Source organism: Dendrobates tinctorius, unplaced genomic scaffold, assembly GCF_039654945.1.
Source record: "Dendrobates tinctorius isolate UK_male_01 unplaced genomic scaffold, ASM3965494v1 ptg000192l, whole genome shotgun sequence".
Lineage (NCBI taxonomy): Eukaryota > Metazoa > Chordata > Amphibia > Anura > Dendrobatidae > Dendrobates > Dendrobates tinctorius.
The window spans coordinates 5,418,079-5,439,882 of NW_027361859.1; the positions used below are offsets into that span (position 1 = coordinate 5,418,079).

At 42.8% G+C, this 21,804-nt stretch overlaps 1 protein-coding gene across 1 annotated transcript in view; it reads left to right on the forward strand.

Moving 5' to 3' along the window:
- LOC141055789 (uncharacterized) overlaps positions 1 to 14,651 on the forward strand; it is a 123,227-nt gene extending 108,576 nt beyond the window's left edge. The window contains exon 7 of the mRNA XM_073552493.1: positions 1,111 to 14,651. Coding sequence (XP_073408594.1) covers positions 1,111 to 2,381 — 1,271 coding nt within the window. The 3' untranslated portion in view covers positions 2,382 to 14,651. The remainder of the gene's footprint in view (positions 1 to 1,110) is intronic.
- The last annotated feature ends 7,153 nt before the right edge of the window (positions 14,652 to 21,804 follow it).

Sequence of the window (21,804 nt, forward strand, 5' to 3'; positions counted from 1 at the left end):
TGGTATCATAGTTCATACTCCGTCTGCCTTTGTGATTTGTCCTCATGGTCCCTATAAACATTTCTTCTCTTTTCTCTTCTCCTTCTTGTTATTTAGTTTAACAGGTTGTCAGTTGTCTTTTGCAAACTACTGTTGATATCTTATGGAGTTGTTGGTTTTGATGTAGCTAAACAACTCTATTTTAGTAGCTAGTATGCCATATGGTGTGTTTGTGTGAACCGGTTGATATGAGTGCTTTTTGTTGTGTTTTATAAAGCAATTAAATTTTGAATAAGAAAAAAACAGTCTCAGAATCACTGGTATCCGTTGAAGCTCTCCAGAGTTATTAATACATAAAGTGACACTGGTCAGAATAGTAAAATTTGGCCTGGTAAGGAAGGTTAAAACAGTCTGAGGGGTGAAGGGGTTAATATGATATTTTTGTATAAGCTTCAGTACTTTGAACAAAAAAAAGGAACTCATCTTGATGCAGGAATTGCCAACCTTTTCTGTAAGGAGTATACAATACATTTTATGTAGCTGAAGCTCAGTAATAACCCAAGGACCAGAGACTGGAAACCAAGAAAGAATAACGACACTGCTTCAAATTAATTTTCAGGTGTCCCAGTCCTTCCGTAGAGGTGTCAAAAGCCAATGTTTCACGTGTCCTCCTCTTATTTCTCTTTGCTTCTTAATTTTGTAATGAAAATACATACAAAAATACATGTACTAGTCAAACCTTACACCTGCTCTAAAGTCATGACTTCTATGTACACGACCATCCCGCTCCTCCCCTTTGCCCTGTTTTGTGCTATAATTCATGTAGATGTCAGGGAGTGTATGAGACGGACACCATCTAATAGAACTGACATACAGGCCTCTTTATGATTCTCCACTGAATATTTCATTACAAAAATGTATTTACAAGCACCTTGAAACATAAAACTATAAAAGGTAGCATTAGAAGAGGAACTAAAAATTGTGCAACCTCTTGGCTTAATATCATAAACTACTAGTCCTCGCATTGAAGTCTACAGTTTGTACCCGTCTTTGTCCGCTAGTAATTGAATTTTAATACAATTTGTTGCTAAAGGCAGAATTTATGAAAAAATTGTTTCTATTTCTTGGCAGATGACTGTGCATCAGAGGGACATTTCGCAGTTACTGATTTTGAAGCAGCTGATTATGGTGTCAAACCATATATATATGAAGAGCATGACATTATTCCAGATAAACCACCAGCCCTTCACAACAAAAATCTGTCAGCTATTCCTTATCAACAGGTCCTATCTTCTGATTTATTACATACTGATAAGCAAAATAATAACAACAACAAAAGGGATGCTAAACATCAAAAAGCTCATACAGGGAAGAAGCCATTTTCATGTTCAGAATGTGGAAAATGTTTTACCAAGAAAACAAATCTAACTGCACATCAGAGAACTCACACAGGGGAGAAGCCATTTTTATGTCCAGAATGTGGGAAAGGTTTTGCCCTGAATTCAAATCTTATTGTACATCAGAGAATTCACACAAGGGAGAAGCCATTTTCATGTCAAGATTGTGGGAAAGGTTTTACCCAGAAAGCAAATCTTATTGTACATCAGAGAATTCACACAGGGGAGAAGCCATTTTCATGTTCAGAATATGGAAAATTTTTTACCAAGAAAGCAAGTATTATTGTACATCCGAGAATTGACACAGGGGAGAAGTCATTTTCATGTGCAGAATGTGGAAAATGTTTTATCAAGAAAGCAAGTATTATTGTACATCAGAGAACTCACACAGGGGAGAAGCCATTTTCATGTCCAGAATGTGGGAAAGGTTTTGCCCACAATTCAAATCTTATTGTACATCAGAGAATTCACACAGGGGAGAAGCCATTTTCATGTGCAGAATGTGAGAAATGTTTTACTTACAAAGAGGATCTCATTAAACATAAAAGAACTCATACAGGGGAGAAGCCATTTTCATGTTCAGAATGTGGAAAATATTTTACCTACAAAGCAAATCTTGTTGCACATAAGAAAATTCACACAGGAGAGAAGCCTTTTTCTTGTTCGGAATGTGAGAAATGTTTTACCAAGAAAGAAAATCTTAGCATACATCAGAGATCTCACACAGGGGAGAAACCATTTTCATGTCCTGAATGTGGAAAACATTTTACCACCAAAGCATATCTTATTGTACATAAGAAAATTCACACAGGGGAGAAGCCTTTTTCTTGTTCAGAATGTGGGAAATGTTTTATCAAGAAACAACATTTATGTGTACATCAGAGAATTCACACAGGGGAGAAGCCATTTTCATGTCAAGAATGTGGAAAATGTTTTACCTACAAAGCAAATCTTGTTACACATAACAAGACTCACAAAGATAAGAGGCCATTTTCATGTTCATAATTTGGGAAATGTTTTACCAACAAATTAAATCTTGCTGCACATCTGAGAACTCACACTGGGGAGAAGCCATTTTCATTTCCAGAATGTGGGAATGGTTCTTGTAAATCTACTCGTTTTATAAATCAATGCATACACACAGAGGAGAAGCCATTTTCAGATTGGGAATTGGAAAATGTTTAACCCCTTTCCTACATTGGACGTAATATTCCATCGGTGTCACCTGGGACCTAAGTCCCAAGGATGGAATATTATGACACACGCGATCAGCGACGCTCACAGGGGGAGCGCCGCTGATCGCGGCTGGGTGTCAGCTGATTATCACAGCTGACACCCGGCACTATGTGTCAGGGGCAGTCACGGACTTCCCCCAGCACATTAACCCCTGGCACACTGCGATCAAACATTATCGGAGTGTACCGGGGGCATAGGAGAGAAGCACGCAGGGAGGGGGCTCCCTCCGTGCTTCCTTGCGACCCCCGGAGCGACGCGTTGTGCTGCGTCGCTCCGAGAGTCCTCCTCCCTGCAGGCCCCCCGGATCCAATATGGCTGCAGGGACCTTCGGGGTCCTGCAGGGAGGTGGCTTCCTCACTGCTGAAGAAGCCTGCAGTAGCGCCTGTCAGATCGCTGATCTGACACAGCGCTGTTCTAAGGGTCAAATCAGCGATCTGACACAAGACAGTGATGTTCCCCCCGGGACAATATAATAAAGTTAAAAAAAAAATACTTGTAAAAATAATTTTAAAAAAATCCCTAAATATAAATAAAAATATTCCTAATAATTTTTTTTCTAAATGAAAAAAAATAAACAATAAAAGTACACATATTTAGTATCGCCACATCTGTAACGACCCGCAATATAAAACTGTCCCATTAGTTAACCCCTTTGGTGAACCCCTTAAAGAAAAAAAAAGCAAAAAACAATGCTTTATCATCATACCGCCGAAAAAAAGTGCAATAACGCTCAATCAAAAAGACGTAGATAAATAACCATGGTACCGTTGAAAACGTTATCTTGTCCCGCAAAAAACGAGCCACCACACAGCATCATCAGCAAAAAAATAAAAGTTATAGCTTGTAGAATAAAGCGATGCAAAAATTATTTCTTATATAAAACTGATTTTATTGTATAAAAGCGCCAAAACATAAAAAAAAGACATAAATGAGGTATTGCTATAATCGTACTGACCTGAAGAATAAAGCTGCTTTATCAGTTTTACCACACGCGGAATGTTGTAAACGTCCCCCCCAAAAAGAAATTCATAAAATGCTGGTTTTTGGCCATCCTGCGTCCCAAAAATTGGAATAAAAAGCGATCAAAAAATGTCATGTGCCCGAAAATGGTACCAATAAAAACGTCAACTCGTCCTGCAAAAGGTAACACCTCACATGACTCTGTGGATCAAAATACGGAAAAATTATAGCTCTCAAAATGTGGTGATGCAAAAACAATTTTTACAATAAAAAGCATCTTTTAGCATGTGACAGCTGCCAAACATAAAAACCCGCCATAAGTAGTAAATCAAACCCCCTTTATCACTCCCTTAGTTAGGGAAAAATAATAAAATTTAAAAAAATGTATTTATTTCCATTTTCCCATTAGGGTTAGGGCTAGGGTAAGGGTTAGGTCTAGGGCTGAGATTAGGGTTAGGGTTGGCATTAGAATTGGGGGTTTCCACTGTTTGGGCACATCAGGGGCATCTGATCTCAACTCCAGCCAAAAAAGTCAAATGGCACTGCTTCCCTTCCGAGCTCTGCCATGCGCCCAAATTGTGGTTTACCCCTACATAATAACTTTTGGTGTCCTGTTTCTTTTGGGAAAATAAGAATTGGTGTGAAAAGATCATTTTTGTGGAAAAAACATGATTTTTTTAATTGTACGGCTCTGCGTTATAAACTTCTGTGAAGCCCTTGGGGGTTCAAAGTTCTCACCACACATCTAGATAAGTTCCTTGGGGGGGGTCTAGTTTCCAAAATGGGGTCACTTGTGGGGAGTTTCCACTGTTTAGGCACATCAGGGGCTCTCCAAAGGTGACATGGCACCTAGTCTCAATTCCAGTCAATTTTGCGATGAAAAAGTCAAACGGCACTCGTTCCCTACCGAGCTCCGCGCCGAAACAGTGGTCCCCCCCCACATATCAGGTATCAGCGTACTCACGACAAATTGCACAATAACTTTTGCAGTCCAATTTCTCCTGTTACCCTTGGTAAAATAAAAAAATTGGACCTGAAGTAATTTTTTTTGTGAAAAAAGTTAACTGTTAATTTTTTTTAACCCCTTCACGACCAATGACGCCACATAGGCTTCATGAAAACTGGTACCAATCTGACCAGTGACGCCTATGTGGCATCATGACTTTAAAGCCCCCCTGCGGGTTGGGTGACCTAGGTCACGGAAAGGTTACCCGACCCGCAGATACAGGGGGCTTTGTACTTCACCACGGGGGGGCGTGGCTTCACCCCCACATGGCTACGATCGCTCTGATTGGCTGTTAAAAGTGAAACAGCCAATCAGAGCGATAGTAATATTTCATCAATGAAAATTGATGAAATATTACAATCCAGCCATGTCCGACGCTGCTGTAGCATCGGACATGGCTGGTGACAACGATCCGCCCCCCCCACCGGTTAACGGGGGCAATCTGTCCCCCGCCACTGAATGACAGCGGCGATGTGCCGCCGCTGTCATCATCTGCCCCCCTGCCTTCCCTCCACTCCCCCCCACCTTCCGATCGCCCCCCCTCCCACCCCCGGTACTCACCGAGTGCCGCTATGGCTCCCGGTGTCCCGCGGTCCCGGATCATGGGCGCCGCCATATTGGAAAATGGCGGGCGCATGCGCAGTGCGCCTGCCGGCTGCAATTTCCTTTCATTCATTTTGATCACTGTGATAAACTCTCACAGTGATCAAAATAGAATGAAAAGTAAATAAACCCCCCGTTTATCACCCCCATAGGCAGGAACATCTAATAAAATAAAGAAATTATTTTTATTTTTCCATTAGGGTTGGAAAGAGGGTTAGGGTTGGAACGAGGGTTAGGGTTGGAAAGAGGGTTAGGGTTGGAAATAGGGTTAGGGTTGGAGTTAGGGTTAGGGTGGAATTAGGGTTAGGGTTGGAATTAGGGTTAGGCTTGTGGTTAGGATTATGGTTATGGTTGGGATTAGGGTTAGGCATGTGTTGTGGTTAAGGTTATGGTTAGGGTTGGGATAGGGTTAGGGATGTGTTGGGGTTAGGGGTGTGTTGGGGTTAGGGTTGAAGTTAGAATTGAGGGGTTTCCACTGTTTAGGCACATCAGCGGGTCATCCAAACGCGACATGGTGCCACCTTTGATTCCAGCCAATTTTGCGTTCAAAAAGTCAAACGGTGCTCCCTCCCTTCCAAGCCCCGACGTGTGCCCAAACAGTGGTTTACCCCAACATATGGGGGATCAGCGTACTCAGGAAAAATTGCACAACAACTTTGGTGGGTCTAATTTCTCCTGTTACCCTTGGGAAAATAAAATATTGGGGGCTAAAAAATTATTTTTGTGGAAAAAAAATTTTTTTTCACGTCTCTGCGTTATAAACTTCTGTTAAGCACTTGGGGGTTCGAAGTGCTCACCAGGCATCTAGATAAGTTCCTTGGGGGGTCTAGTTTCCAAAATGGGGTCACTTGTGAGGAGTTTCTATTGTTTAGGCACATCAGGGGCTCTGCAAACGTAACAACGACCGCAGACCATTCCATCAAAGACTGGATTTCAAAACGTCACTACTTCCATTCCGAGCCCTTACGTGTGCCCAAACAATGGTTCCCCCCATATATGGGGTACTAGCGTACTCAGGACAAACTGGACAACAACATTTGGGGTCCAATTTATCCTGGTACCCTTGTGAAAAAAAAATTGCTAGCTAAAAAATTTTTTTGAGGAAAAAAAAATTATTTTTTATTTTCACGTCTCTGCGTTATAAACTTCTGTGAAGCACTCGGGGGTTCAAGGTGCTCACCACACATCTAGATAAGTTCCTTGGGGGGTCTAGTTTCCAAAATGGGGTCACATGTGGGGGGGTTCCACAGTGGTCCCCACCCACGTATGGGGTACCAGCGAACTCAGGACAAACTGGACAACAACTTTTGGGGTCCAATTTATCCTGGTACCCTTGTGAAAATAAAAAATTGCGCACTGAAAAATTTTTGAGGAAAAAAAATATTTTTTATTTTCACGGCTCTGCGTTATAAACTTTTGTGAAGCACTTGGGGGTTCAAAGAGCTCACTATGCATCTAGATAAGTTCCTTAGGGGGTCTAGTTTCAAAATGGGGTCATTTGTGGGGGAGCTCCAATGTTTAGGTACACAGGGGCTCTCCAAACATGACATGGTGTCCATTAACGATTAGAAGTAATTTGCATTTCAAAAAGTCAAATGGCGCTCCTTCCCTTCTAAGCCGTGCCATGCACCCATACAGTGGTTCCCTCCCACATATGGGGTACCAGCGTACTCAGGACAAACTGAACAACAACTTTTGGGGTCCAATTTCTCCTGTTAGGCCTCTTTCACACTTCACTTATTTGCATCAGTTAAAATCCGACAAAAAGGCAGACAAGCGGATCCGTTCTGAACTGATGTGAACGGATGGCACAGGATCCGTTTTTAGACGGATCCTGAAAATGAGGAAATTTAAAGGAACCGCTGGCCGGGAAGGGGAGAGAGAGAGATTTTTTTTTTGTCCGGCACCCAGAGAGATTTTGGGGTTAATTCAGTGTCTGGAGGATCCGCCGGCCAAAACAACGTTGCAAGCTCCGTTAGGAAATCTTTGAGGATGTTGACGGGCACTAACATTGTGGCGGATCCTCAAAACAACGGATGCAACGGATGGCGATCAGTCACGATCCGCCAATAATGAAAGTCAATGGGGAAAAAAACGGATCCGCAAAGAAAAATGGCGGATCCGTTTTTTTTCAAAATTGGCGGATCTTGACTGATTGTCAAAAACGGAAGTGTGAAAGAGGCCTTAGCCTTGTGAAAATTAAAAATAACGCGCTAAAAAATCATTTTTGAGGAAAAACAATTATTTTTTATTTTCACTGCTCTGTGTTATAAACTTTTGTGAAGCACTTGGGGGTTCAAAGTGCTCACCACACATCTAGATAAGTTCCATAAGGGGTCTAGTTTCCAAAATGGGGTCACTTGTGGGGGAGCTCCAATGTTTAGGTGCACAGGAACTCTCCAAACGTGACATGGTGTCCAATAACGATTGGAGCTAATTTTCCATTCAAAAAGTCAAATGGTGCTCCTTCCCTTCCGGACCCTGCCGTACGCCCAAACAGTGGTTTATGACCACATATGAGGTATCGGTGTACTCAGGAGAAATTGCTCAACAAATTTTAGGATCCATTTTATCCTGTTGCCCATGTGAAAATGAAAAAACTGAGGCTAAAAGAAAATTTTTGTGAAAAAAAAGTACTTTTTTTTTTACAGATCAATTTGTGAAGCACCTGGGGTTTCAAAGTGATCATTATGCATCTAGATAAGTTCCTTGGGGGGTCTAGTTTCCAAAATGGGGTCACTTGAGGGGGAGCTCCAATGTTTAGGCACACAGGGGCTCTCCAAACGCGACATAGCAACCGCTAAAAATTCCAGCATATTTTCCATTCAAAAAGTCAAATGGCGCTCCTTCCCTTCTGAGCCCTGCCATGCGCCCATACAGTGGTTTATGACCACATATGAGGTATCAGTGTACTCAGGAGAAATTGCCCAACAAATTTTAGGATATATTTTATCCTGTTACCCATGTGAAAATGAAAAAATTGATGCTAAAAAAAATTTTTGTTGGAAAAATTAAAATGTCCATTTTTTCTTTCCACGTTGCTTTAGTTCCTGTGAAACACCTGAAGGGGTAATCATCTTCTTGAATGTAGTTTTGAGTAGCTTGAGGGGTGCAGTTTTTAGAATGGTGTCACTTTTGGGTATTTTCTGCCATATAGACCTTAAGTGGTTCCTAAAAAAATGGTTTTGTAAATTTTGTTGTAAAAATGAGAAATCGCTGGTCAACTTTTAACCCTTATAACTTCCTAACAAAAAAATATGTTGTTTCCAAAATTGTGCTGATGTAAAATAGACATGTGGGAAATGTTATTTAGTAACTATTTTGTGTCGCATAACTCTCTGGTTTAACAGAATAAAAATTCAAAATTTGAAAATTGCAACATTTTCTAAATTTTTGCCAAATTTCTGATTTTTTTCACAAATAAGTGCAAAAATTATCAACCTAAATTTACCACTAACATGAAGCCCAATATGTCCCGAAAAAACAGTCTCAGAATCGCTAGGATCCGTTGAAGTGTTCCTGAGTTATTACCTCATTAAGGGACACTGGTCAGAATTGCAAAAAATGGCCTGGTCATTAAGGTCAAAATAGGCTGGATCATGAAGGGGTTAAACATTCAAAAATTTCCTGTGAAGCACCTGAAGGGTTAATAAACTTCTTGAATGTGGTTTTGAGCACCTTGAGGGGTGCAGTTTTTAGAGTGGTGTCACTTTTGGGTATTTTCCATCATATAGACGCCTCAAAGTGACTTCAAATGTGATGTGGTCCCGAAAAATAAAATGGTGTTGTAAAATTGAGAAATCGCTGGTCAACTTTTAACCCTTATAACTTCCTAGCAAAAAAAAATTGGTTCCAGAATTGTGCTGATGTAAAGTAAACATGTGGGAAATGTTACTTTTTAAGTATTTTATGTGCCATATCTCTGTGATTTCAATGCCAGAGCACACTGTCATGATCCAGTGTTGGATCTGGCGGTATTAAAAGCACAAAGTGAACTTTTTTTACTTTGGTTGAGTTCAAAGGTGTTTTGACTGTCCCCGGTGGTGCTTAGCGGTATCGCACCTTAGGTTTAGGTTAATGTTCACTTAATTAGGGATCAGGTGTGACTCCCTATAAAGGTGTGCTTAGGGGGTTCACTCACGGCTGGTGATATTTCTTTCTGAGTTGTTGGAGAGCCTGGTGGAATGATGGAGCTGGATAGGAGTCCTGCGCAGTCGGCCAGAGAGAATGAGTGCCAGCTAATGGTGTCTGCAGGAAGGACTGGCATGGCTTGGTGGAGTCGCAGTTTATGGTGTCGGCGGGAAGTGCGGGCATGGCTTAGAGGAGTGGCGACTAGGAAGAGAGTTGCACTCAGCATGTTCGACTTGGTTGCTGAGAACTGGACTCGAGCATGCTCGGATTCTTGGCAGAGGCTGGACTCATCTTGGGACTCTGTGTACTGGACTGCTGCAAGTGGTGATGGACTCTACTCCCAGGCTGCACGATGGTGACGGATCCAGTTATGGTGATGGATCCAGGTGGAGGAGAAGATGCACACAGGTGGTGGGCTCTGTTGCTAGGAGCACACGCAACAGAGCAAAGATAAGTGGTGTTTCCCCTGTATTGTCTCTTTCCTCATGTGTGTTGTTAGTGCGGTGGTGGGATTAGTCTCCGCACCGACCTATTCCCTAGTGAGGGTTTAGGCTCAGGGCAAGCAAGGGCGTTAAGGTACGCGTGCGGCGACAGGTGCGGAGCCTGTTTAGGGAATGTAAGGAGTGCAGGGACACTGGCTCAGGGGAGCTTAGGAGGTCTCCATATCCCCCATTCCCTATCGCAGGGCCCACCATTGTTAAAGTTACCCAGGTTCCCCCCTTTATTATTTAAATGCGCCTTACTGGAGGCGGTGTTTCCAGATATTGTATGTATAACGTGTAATACCTAAATTCGCCAGGTGGAGGCAGCGTATCCACCTGCACGTTTTATTATTTAAATGCGCCCCACTGGAGGCGGTGTATCCAGGATCATGTGTGTTATGGGTCCGCCTTGCGGAAACATCTGCGTCCTGACACACGTGATCATGACATTATCACAGGCCCTACAGTTTTTTTTTCTGGTGAGCTTTGGCCATGTGGAGACCGCTGAGTAATTGCTGCCGGGCCTCACTGATGTGAGTGGGGAGCGGCAAGGTGTTTAGAGCCGCTGCAGCAGCAGTTATCACGGTCTGGGGCCTCTGCTCAGATAACCAGAGAAAAAAAAAATGGCGGCTGCGGTCTGGCAAAAGCCCCTAGAGTCGCTGCTGGGGAGCGGGACTTGCTCTCGCACGGGGAGGTACCCAGGCAGGTGGGAGGAATGGTGCCCCACGGAGCTGCCTGGTATTCCCCGAGGTGAAGGGGTACATCCCTGTGGTGAGCAGACTAGGTGTGTAGTCGCTGCTGGGGAGCGGGACTTGCTCTTACAAGGGACGCACCCAGGCAGGTGGGAGGAATGGTGCCCCACGGAGCTGCCTGGTATTCCCCGAGGTGAAGGGGTACGTCCCTGTAGTGAGCAGATTGGTGAATAGTCCGCGGGGCTCGTGCCAAATCTTCGATGCCGCCCCTCCTGGTCGTGTGGAGGCGACCAGCGAGTATATATATTTTCCTCCATATTCCTGCGGCTATGGTACTAAAACCCCCTAGAGTCGCTGCTGGGGAGCAGGACTGGTTCATGCAGGCGGGCGCACCCAGGCAGGTGGGAGGAATGGTGCCCCACGGAGCTGCCTGGTATTCCCCGAGGTGAAGGGGTACGCCCCTGTGTTGAGCTGACTGGTGTGATAGTCCTCGGGGTTTACGCCATATCTTCTATGCCATCGAAGAAGCCGCCCTCCTGGTCGTGTGGAGGCGACCAGCGAGAGTATATTTCCTCCATTTCCCAGTCCCCTTCTCCTCCTGGTGTGTGCAGCAGGTGTGCTGCGGGGGAGTAGGGACAAATCTCTACCCTCGCCATTAACCAACCCTAGGAGGCGCAGTCCTCATGGTGAAAGGGTTGGAGGGTGTGTCCCTTGGTGAATAGTGGGGGTGTGAGTGTGGTGACACGGGGACGCCTCTGTTGAGTCCAGAGTGAGTTCACCAAGTTATGACATATGTATGTGTGCAATAAACGTTCAGGTCCGGACCTGTGTGTGAACGAGCATGTATGGGTTCCACCAAAAAACATCTTGTGGAAATGTGTTGTGGAGTCTGATCAGCTCTTAGCATACATACACATACATAATCTCGTTCCCCAGGTCGGCGCTGTGGAGATGAGTGGTGCCTCCAAAATGAACATGTATTGCCAATATCAGCGGTGTTTGTCATAAACCTGAAGTGTCAGGGAATGGTGGGGTGAACTCAGGGTCTGGGCGTCCCCGCTGTAGGTGTTTCCCTAATGAGGGGTGGTCTTGAGGGTCCAGAGGCCCCTCATTAAGGAGGGGGTACTGTCATGATCCAGTGTTGGATCTGGCGGTATTAAAAGCACAAAGTGAACTTTTTTTACTTTGGTTGAGTTCAAAGGTGTTTTGACTGTCCCCGGTGGTGGTTAGCGGTATCGCACCTTAGGTTTAGGTTAATGTTCACTTAATTAGGGATCAGGTGTGACTCCCTATAAAGGTGTGCTTAGGGGGTTCACTCACGGCTGGTGATATTTCTTTCTGAGTTGTTGGAGAGCCTGGTGGAATGATGGAGCTGGATAGGAGTCCTGCGCAGTCGGCCAGAGAGAATGAGTGCCAGCTAATGGTGTCTGCAGGAAGGACTGGCATGGCTTGGTGGAGTCGCAGTTTATGGTGTCGGCGGGAAGTGCGGGCATGGCTTAGAGGAGTGGCGACTAGGAAGAGAGTTGCACTCAGCATGTTCGACTTGGTTGCTGAGAACTGGACTCGAGCATGCTCGGATTCTTGGCATAGGCTGGACTCATCTTGGGACTCTGTGTACTGGACTGCTGCAAGTGGTGATGGACTCTGCTCCCAGGCTGCACGATGGTGACGGATCCAGTTATGGTGATGGATCCAGGTGGAGGAGAAGATGCACACAGGTGGTGGGCTCTGTTGCTAGGAGCGCACGCAACAGAGCAAAGATAAGTGGTGTTTCCCCTGTATTGTCTCTTTCCTCATGTGTGTTGTTAGTGCAGTGGTGGGATTAGTCTCCGCACCGACCCATTCCCTAGTGAGGGTTTAGGCTCAGGGCGAGCAAGGGCGTTAAGGTACGCGTGCGGCGACAGGTGCGGAGCCTGTTTAGGGAATGTAAGGAGTGCAGGGACACTGGCTCAGGGGAGCTTAGGAGGTCTCCATATCCCCCATTCCCTATCGCAGGGCCCACCATTGTTAAAGTTTCCCAGGTTCCCCCTTTATTATTTGATTATTGTATAACGTGTAATACCTAAATTCTCCAGGTGGAGGCGGCGTATCCACCTGCACGTTTTATTATTTAAATGCGCCCCACTGGAGGCGGTGTATCCAGGGTCACGTGTGTTATGGGTCCGCCTTGCGTTAACATCTGCGTCCTGACACACTTGACCATGACACACCCCCCCCCCCCCGGACGTTTCTCTTACAAGCAAGAGCTGATATCTAGCAAACCCTGCAAACTGGCCACAGAAGGTAAATTACTTATTGTCAGCATTCTGCAGCGCACTGAGATTATGTGACAAGCCCGGACAACCCCTTTAAGGGCATAAAAATTCAAAGTTGGAAAATTGTGAAATTTTCAAAATTTTCGCCAAATTTCTGTTTTTTTTTCACAAATAAATGCATATATATATATGAATGAAATTTTACCACTCACATGAAGTACAATATGTCACAAGAAAACAATGTCAGAATCACTGGGATCCATGGAAGCGTTTCAGAGTTATAACCTCATAAAGGGACAGTGGTCAGAATTGTAAAAATTGGCCCAGTCATTAACATGCAAACCACCCTTGGGAGTAAAGGGGTTAACAAAGAAATTATATTTTCTATTCATCAGAGAAATTACACAGGGAAGTAGCCACTTCATAATTTATACATTTATTTTGTTGATGAAGAGTACCAGAAAATGTACAGTAAAAGTTAAGTCACAAGCCTGAAAGGGAAAGCAATTTAGATCACTAAATGATAATGATTAGGATATATGCTGTATGCAATGACCAATAACCATCAGCAAATAGAATGGATATAACAATCCGAAATATTTCACCATGTATATAGAATACTTTATTTTTTTGTGAACACTACAACTGTATCTTAAAGAGGTTGACCAGCACTTCTCTTGTATACATGATCGGGACAGTTGCTGAGGCAAACATCAGACAATAAACATCTAATAATTATGGTGTCTTATTAATCAGATGAGACCAACTGGATGGTTCCCTTTCCTAATCAAGTTCAACAGCATCTACCCATACCTGATACCAGACTACATTGAAGAGAGAGGTGTTGGAAGGCTCCTTTAAAACTTGTAACCAAGGGTTAATTAACAACTGTTTCTAATACTAATATCAAGGGTAGGACCTGTGTAGTTGAGGGACAGCTGGTATGGCTTGTTTAGAAGTACTGAAGGCAGAATTACATGAAGGAGCTCAAGTTTGTTAAGACACTTTTCCATTTTTGAAATTATCCTTTTATAGGAAACAAGTATAATTACCCAGATTTGCATTGCTCTATAAGATTTTCAGAGGACCTTTCACCAGTTTAGGCATTTTAACTGGCCACATCATGGAATGTTGACTATAGAGCTGAGTAAAACTTGGCTTTTATTTTTTAATTTTTCCTTTCTGTTGCAGAGATAATAGCTTATAAAGTTTAGGCCAATATTTGTTATATTTCAACTGGGTGCTACGAGAGATTTATCTGTGGGGACTTGTACTTCTTCCCTTTCATGGGGTTAACAATCATAAGTAGGCATCATCATGCAGGAGAAAAAAAAAGAATACACCCTTCTTTTATCACTGATGTCTACAGCTACTATTTAGATATACCGCAGAGCTATGTATCATTATAAACTCTTCCAGAACTTATCGAGCGGCAGTCAGTGTGGGGGGAGGATTAGAACTAAGAGCATTGTGAGATAAGATCTGGAAGTGTTTGATACTGTTTTGTCTCAGGTGGTGAGGTGAATCCTCCAAGCCTTAGGACCGGGTGAGCATGGGCCATGGGCATTTGGGAAATGGGTATTGGAAACACTGGAGACTACTGGGAGACAGTACATCAGTAGGCAGATACCGGAAACACTGGAAGTCGTAGGACATATGACGAAGGTGCTGGAGTGCCTGGTAACACATACCAGACAAGTCACCATTTACCCTCAGACACGCTTCCTGTTTTCAACAATTGAATTTGTCAGCCATTTGTCTCCAGCGACAGTATGAATAAGACCCTGGCAAGGTCGAAACATTAAGTTTTTTGTCGCTATTTTTTGTCAATTAATTTTCTGCACCTTCTTCCATATCAGTTCTTTTATCTTATTTGATATATGTGAAATAAACTTTCTGCAAATGTTCAAGAGTGTGCGATGATTCATTACTACTCCTGTCAGGTGTATAATTGTACTCCTTTCCCCCTCTTACGGCTCCTTCCAAATGGGTCCATAACTGCCAAAATAGGATAAAATCAAATTGTGAGAAAAAGAGTGAACATCGAGCTTGACGGCGATTAAGCTTACAAGCAGACTGAAGATACTCCAGGTTTTTGTGGCATAGATAGTCACTAGGAAATAAGCTTGTTCAAATAGAAGTCGCCAATCCTTAGTGCCCAATTTTATGACTAAGAGTTCATGGTCACTAATGGAATAATTGTTCTGGAGAAAATTTAGTGGAGAAAAATCCACAGGTATGATTTCTTGCTCTAGAGATATTTTTAGAGAAGTGCTCCTACTCAAATACTCAAATAGCAGAGACATCCACTTCAAGGAGGAAAGGTCTGTACCAGGGGTGAACTTAGCCTCTGTGCTGCCTGAGGAGAAGTGCAGAACGGCACCCCCCATAGTAAGTTTTTTTTTAAATCTAGGAATAAATTGGGTTCATACAGATTTATATCTATCCTGTAAAAATGAGGACAATAGTGGACATTTTAATTTAGAGTGACTATACACACTGAATATGGGGGAAAAAAACCGGCAAGGTAACAAATGGATGTAAATAAAATGTATGCAACAACACGCAAAAATAATTAAAATACCCTTTATTAAAATATGGGTGTACACATTAGACAATTAAAAAGAAAGGCATCCCAAATGTATACATGGTATAATAATGTGATATGCTATAGCATAGAGCTTAATAATAACCATGTAAAAACAGGCTCAATAATGAACAGGTAATAATTGTATATTTGTATTGAGACCCCCAAAGAATTAAATAAAGTGATGTGCAACATGAAAAGAAAAAGAGAAAGAAAAATAAAAAATATTTAATAATGCACAAATAATGTGACAGAAGATGTCAATGCATGACAAAAATATGTGGAAAAACGAGTGCACAAATAATGAAAACAAAAAATGCCAAAATGTGTCCAACAGAAACCACACTGGATGTGTGGAAACCACAAAGAGTGAGGATCAGGGAATAAAACAACTACCTGGTGAGCCGTTAATGGTGCCTGTAACGCGCCCCGACGCGCGTTTCGGAGTAAGTCTCCTTCGTCAGGGGGTGGAGATGCTAATGGCCGGCACATACATTTATAATGAGTTCAATATCGGGCAGGTCACAAAACGGCGCATGCGCCGCCGCCGCAACCCGGAAGACCCATCGCGCGCGGCGTCACATGACAAAACACCGCCGGGTGAACCCGGCGTGTCAGGGCATGAAGAGACGCCGTCGCCATGTGAACCCCCGGCGCCGAGGCGGCGCACGCGCACAGGTGCCTGTCCAGGAACAAAATGAGAAGGAGTGTAAATGCAGCAACAGCTGCAAGAGGACCGCTTGCCCAGCGTATCGCCACAATATATGTATGGTTCATGGGGACACAAATATATTTTTATCTGGCCAAGTTGAACAGATGGAGCGTGTCCTTTTCTGGACACGCTATATTGACGACATATTTTTTATTTGGCAGGATCCCATCGGTATGTTGCCTGATTTTATTGATGTATTGAATTCCAATAACATCAACGTACATCTTACATATCACAGTGATTTTAAAACCATTGAATTTCTTGATGTTCTAGTTATGAGGGATTCTGACAATCATCTTCAGACAGATTTATTTAGAAAACATACCTCCGTTAATGCCCTTCTCCATGCTTCATCTTCCCACCCCCGTACGCTTATCAATTCAATACCCATTGGGCAATTTTTACGTTTAAGACGTATTTGCTCTACAGACACCGATTTCTTTAAACAGGCCGATCTCCTAAAGGAAAGATTTCTTGAACGTGGCTATAGCAGGCGATCACTGAAGAGAGCCTTTAACAGGGCCAAGCACACGTCACGTCACAATTCACTTTATACGAACACGAATAGATCCGAATCTAAGGAAGTGGTAAGATTTATCACTACGTTTAATGGTCACAATGAACAAATGAGATTTTATTTTAAAAAAATTTGGCCCATTTTAAAAAATGACCCGATAATCTCTAAATACATTGGTGACTGTCCTAACATCGCTTTTCGTAGATCACCCAACCTTGGTGACTGGTTAGTGAAAAGTCACTACATTTCCAAACCAGTCAATAATTTCATGTCTCAACACACACGACCCGCAGGATGCAAACCTTGCGGCTCTTGTGTTGCTTGCTGTAACATTGCCAGAGCCTGCACTTTTGCTAGTTCAGATGGATCGTGTGTCTTTAATATCAAACAATCCATCACCTGTTCATCAACAGCTGTGATCTATTATGCCACGTGCCCATGTTCCCTCATCTATGTTGGCCTCACCACTCGCCAGCTCAAGGTGAGGGTTCGTGAGCACGTTTTGGGCATAAAGGCAGCGAGAGAGGTTGAGGATATTGCTTCCCTTAAAACCTTGCCAAAACACTTTAAAATGCATCACAATTGTGATCCTACTCTATTAAAAGTGTTTGGCATTGATATGATCCGTAAAGGGATTAGGGGAGGCAACGTCAGCAAACGTCTTGCACAGTTAGAAACCCAGTGGATCTTTTATTCCGTTTTTATAAAATACCTTTGTACTCTTTTTAATTTTCTTTGTGCTTATTTTAGATTCTTTGGTCGGCACTCTGTATCCTTGTGGACCGTTTATATCTGAGAAAGAAGAAACAGTGACAAGATTTTCTCGCTTGTATATATTATGATATTGAATATGGAAGGAGATATATATATATATTTTTTCAGTAATATGTATATATATATATACTATTATGTAGAATATGCAATTCCCCCTTTTTCTGCACCTCACACATTTATCACCTTGTTACAATGGTGCACCTTGAGTTTTAACAATATCTAGATATATACTATTATGTGAAATGTGCACCTCCCTCCTTTTTGCACTATATATACTTATTATTTTGCAACAGTGATATACAGTGGGGGAAAAAAAGTATTTAGTCAGTCAGCAATAGTGCAAGTTCCACCACTTAAAAAGATGAGAGGCGTCTGTAATTTACATCATAGGTAGACCTCAACTATGGGAGACAAACTGAGAAAAAAAAATCCAGAAAATCACATTGTCTGTTTTTTTTTCATTTTATTTGCATATTATGGTGGAAAATAAGTGTTTGGTCAGAAACAAGCAATCAAGATTTCTGGCTCTCACAGACCTGTAACTTCTTCTTTAAGAGTCTCCTCTTTCCTCCACTCATTACCTGTAGTAATAGCACCTGTTTAAACTTGTTATCAGTATAAAAAGACACCTGTGCACACCCTCAAACAGTCTGACTCCAAACTCCACTATGGTGAAGACCAAAGAGCTGTCAAAGGACACCAGAAACAAAATTGTAGCCCTGCACCAGGCTGGGAAGACTGAATCTGCAACAGCCAACCAGCTTGGAGTGAAGAAATCAACTGTGGGAGCAATAATTAGAAAATGGAAGACATACAAGACCACTGATAATCTCCCTCGATCTGGTGCTCCACGCAAAATCCCACCCCGTGGGGTCAGAATGATCACAAGAACGGTGAGCAAAAATCCCAGAACCACGCGGGGGGACCTAGTGAATGAACTGCAGAGAGCTGGGACCAATGTAACAAGGCCTACCATAAGTAACACACTACGCCACCATGGACTCAGATCCTGCAGTGCCAGACGTGTCCCACTGCTTAAGCCTGTACATGTCCGGGCCCGTCTGAAGTTTGCTAGAGAGCATTTGGATGATCCAGAGGAGTTTTGGGAGAATGTCCTATGGTCTGATGAAACCAAACTGGAACTGTTTGGTAGAAACACAACTTGTCGTGTTTGGAGGAAAAAGAATACTGAGTTGCATCCATCAAACACCATACCTACTGTAAAGCATGGTGGTGGAAACATCATGCTTTGGGGCTGTTTCACTGCAAAGGGGCCAGGACGACTGATCCGGGTACATGAAAGAATGAATGGGGCCATTTATTGTGAGATTTTGAGTGCAAACCTCCTTCCATCAGCAAGGGCATTGAAGATGAAACGTGGCTGGGTCTTTCAACATGACAATGATCCAAAGCACACCGCCAGGGCAACGAAGGAGTGGCTTCGTAAGAAGCATTTCAAGGTTCTGGAGTGGCCTAGCCAGTCTCCAGATCTCAACCCTATAGAAAACCTTTGGAGGGAGTTGAAAGTCCGTGTTGCCAAGCGAAAAGCCAAAAACAGCACTGCTCTAGAGGAGATCTGCATGGAGGAATGGGCCAACATACCAACAACAGTGTGTGGCAACCTTGTGAAGACTTACAGAAAACGTTTGACCTCTGTCATTGCCAACAAAGGATATATCACAAAGTATTGAGATGAAATTTTGTTTCTGACCAAATACTTATTTTCCACCATAATATGCAAATAAAATGAAAAAAAACAGACAATGTGATTTTCTGGATTTTTTTTTCTCAGTTTGTCTCCCATAGTTGAGGTCTACCTATGATGTAAATTACAGACGCCTCTCATCTTTTTAAGTGGGAGAACTTGCACTATTGCTGACTGACTAAATACTTTTTTTCCCCACTGTATCTTGAGCCTTGCAATATGGATGGAGATATATATAATTTTTATTATTTTTTTTTTTTTAGCATTATTTATTCATATATCATTTTGTGTAATGTACACTTTCCCTTTTTGCACTATTTTTATTCATCACTTTGTAATTTGTTGTCACATATAGTGTCATTTTCTCTTTTCTCTCACATGTCATATGTGAATTGCTCATCATGTATTTATATACAGTATTGCGTTCTTCATCCATTATTATTATTATCATTCCTATTTTTCACCATGTCCCTTTTTTTCATATTATTGGATTCTATATTAGTGTCCCCATAAACCATACATATATTGTGGCGATACGCTGGGCAAGCGGTCCTCTTGCAGCTGTTGCTGCATTTACACTCCTTCTCATTTTGTTCCTGGACAGGCACCTGTGCGCGTGCGCCACCTCGGCGCCGGGGGTTCACATGGAGACTTACTCCGAAACGCGCGTCGGGGCGCGTTACAGGCACCATTAACGGCTCACCAGGTAGTTGTTTTATTCCCTGATCCTCACTCTTTGTGGTTTCCACACATCCAGTGTGGTTTCTGTTGGACACATTTTGGCATTTTTTGTTTTCATTATTTGTGCACTCATTTTTCCACATATTTTTGTCATGCATTGACATCTTCTGTCACATTATTTGTGCATTATTAAATATTTTTTATTTTTTATTTTTCTTTCTCTTTTTCTTTTCATGTTGCACATCACTTTATTTAATTCTTTGGGGGTCTCAATACAAATATACAATTATTACCTGTTCATTATTGAGCCTGTTTTTACATGGTTATTATTAAGCTCTATGCTATAGCATATTACATTATTATACCATGTATACATTTGGGATGCCTTTCTTTTTAATTGTCTAATGTGTACACCCATATTTTAATAAAGGGTATTTTAATTATTTTTGTGTGTTGTTGCATACATTTTATTTACATCCATTTGTTACCTTGCCGGTTTTTTTCCCCCATATTCAGTGTGTATAGTCACTTTTCCCGGATGGTCTGCCATCCATTGTTTCAGAGGGGTGGTTCCAATTTGTATTTTATTATATTCTACTATATTGCTTTATTAACTATTAAATTCATCTAGGTTATCACCCTCACTGTTTTAATTTTAATTTAGAGAAATAGAAAAAAATATGTCCAAATACAAGGATGTCAGCGTCATCACACACACAAGAACCTCACAGAAGAATCCAGAACAAGGGTCATTAGTGGCAATGGCAGGCCTGGCACAAGCATACAGACACACAATGATGGCTGGCAGTGCTGTGGCCCTGTAGCAGACACAGTCCAGCATCTTTATAGCACAGGAGGCAGCATTGATTACAAACCTATTATCTCTGGCACACGCCTACAAAACTGGGAGCTCCAATGTGGCCGCTGCATAGCACTAACTAGTCAGACATGTCCAAAATGCAGCACCGTCCACACACCACATGCAACAACCTGCAGTCTGAGCATCAACAAGCCGCTACTGCACTAAGCTGGTAAAATGGCGCATCTTCCTCAACAGACCATGCCTCCTCCTGGCATGCACCACACATGGGGCTGTCCGGAGGCAGGGGCCTTCCTATTGGGGTGAGTAAGGGATGTGAGAGCGGGAAGGAGGACAAGTGCAACTGACCAACTGATGATCAGGGAAAACATGACTGAATGCCTGCATGTACTGAGGGGCAGCACTGGATGTGGTGTGTAAGTTATGGGCAATCAGTCCTGCAGCAGAGACATGTGAAAGGGACAATGCATCCTGCACCAGGGCATACAAAGAGATCATGGGGACGCAAAGCAGAAGTTCTTATTGCTCCCCACAAAAAAAATTGGGTCACATAAGTACATATCTCACAACTTTGCTGCCGTTACAAAGTAATTTTGCTCCTATTGAAGCCCCCAGATTCCTCTTTCATTGCCCCCATAAAGTATGATGCCAACAAAGGTGCCCCACAAACACTATGACCCCCATAGTGAGTCCTCCACATGCAGAGCATGATGACCTTACTGTAATGCCTCAACTATCCCGCCACAGTATTATCCCAATTGTAAACCAGATACAGCCCTCCATACTGTATAAAGGACCTACGTATAGTGTAATAGCCCCCAACAGAGACCTCCATAAAGTATAAAAGCTTCCTCATAGCCCTTCAAGTATTATCAGGTCCCCCACAGAGCCCTCCAAATATATTAATTATTTGCATATGTAATGGTGTGTGCGACAGAGCATGAAGGGACACCAGGCCGAAGATCAATCCAACGGGATTTATTGAGACAGCATAGAACATAAAATATCAATAGCGTCTCTTAAAGTCCACAATGAGTCCACACCAAGTGAGCAGATCCGGGGGCGCCACGGTAATCTGGCGCCAGGGAAAAGACAATAATCCTGGGATGAGTTCAATGGATCCAACAGATGAGGGACATAATACCATTCCATGTGGCAGCTTTTAACTCTCCACACACGGGCACTAGGATCTTGCCTCAGCATAAGATCCTAGCCCCTGACCAGTCAACACCCAACTGCCTGGGCCAAACATGTGTCTATTGTTCTG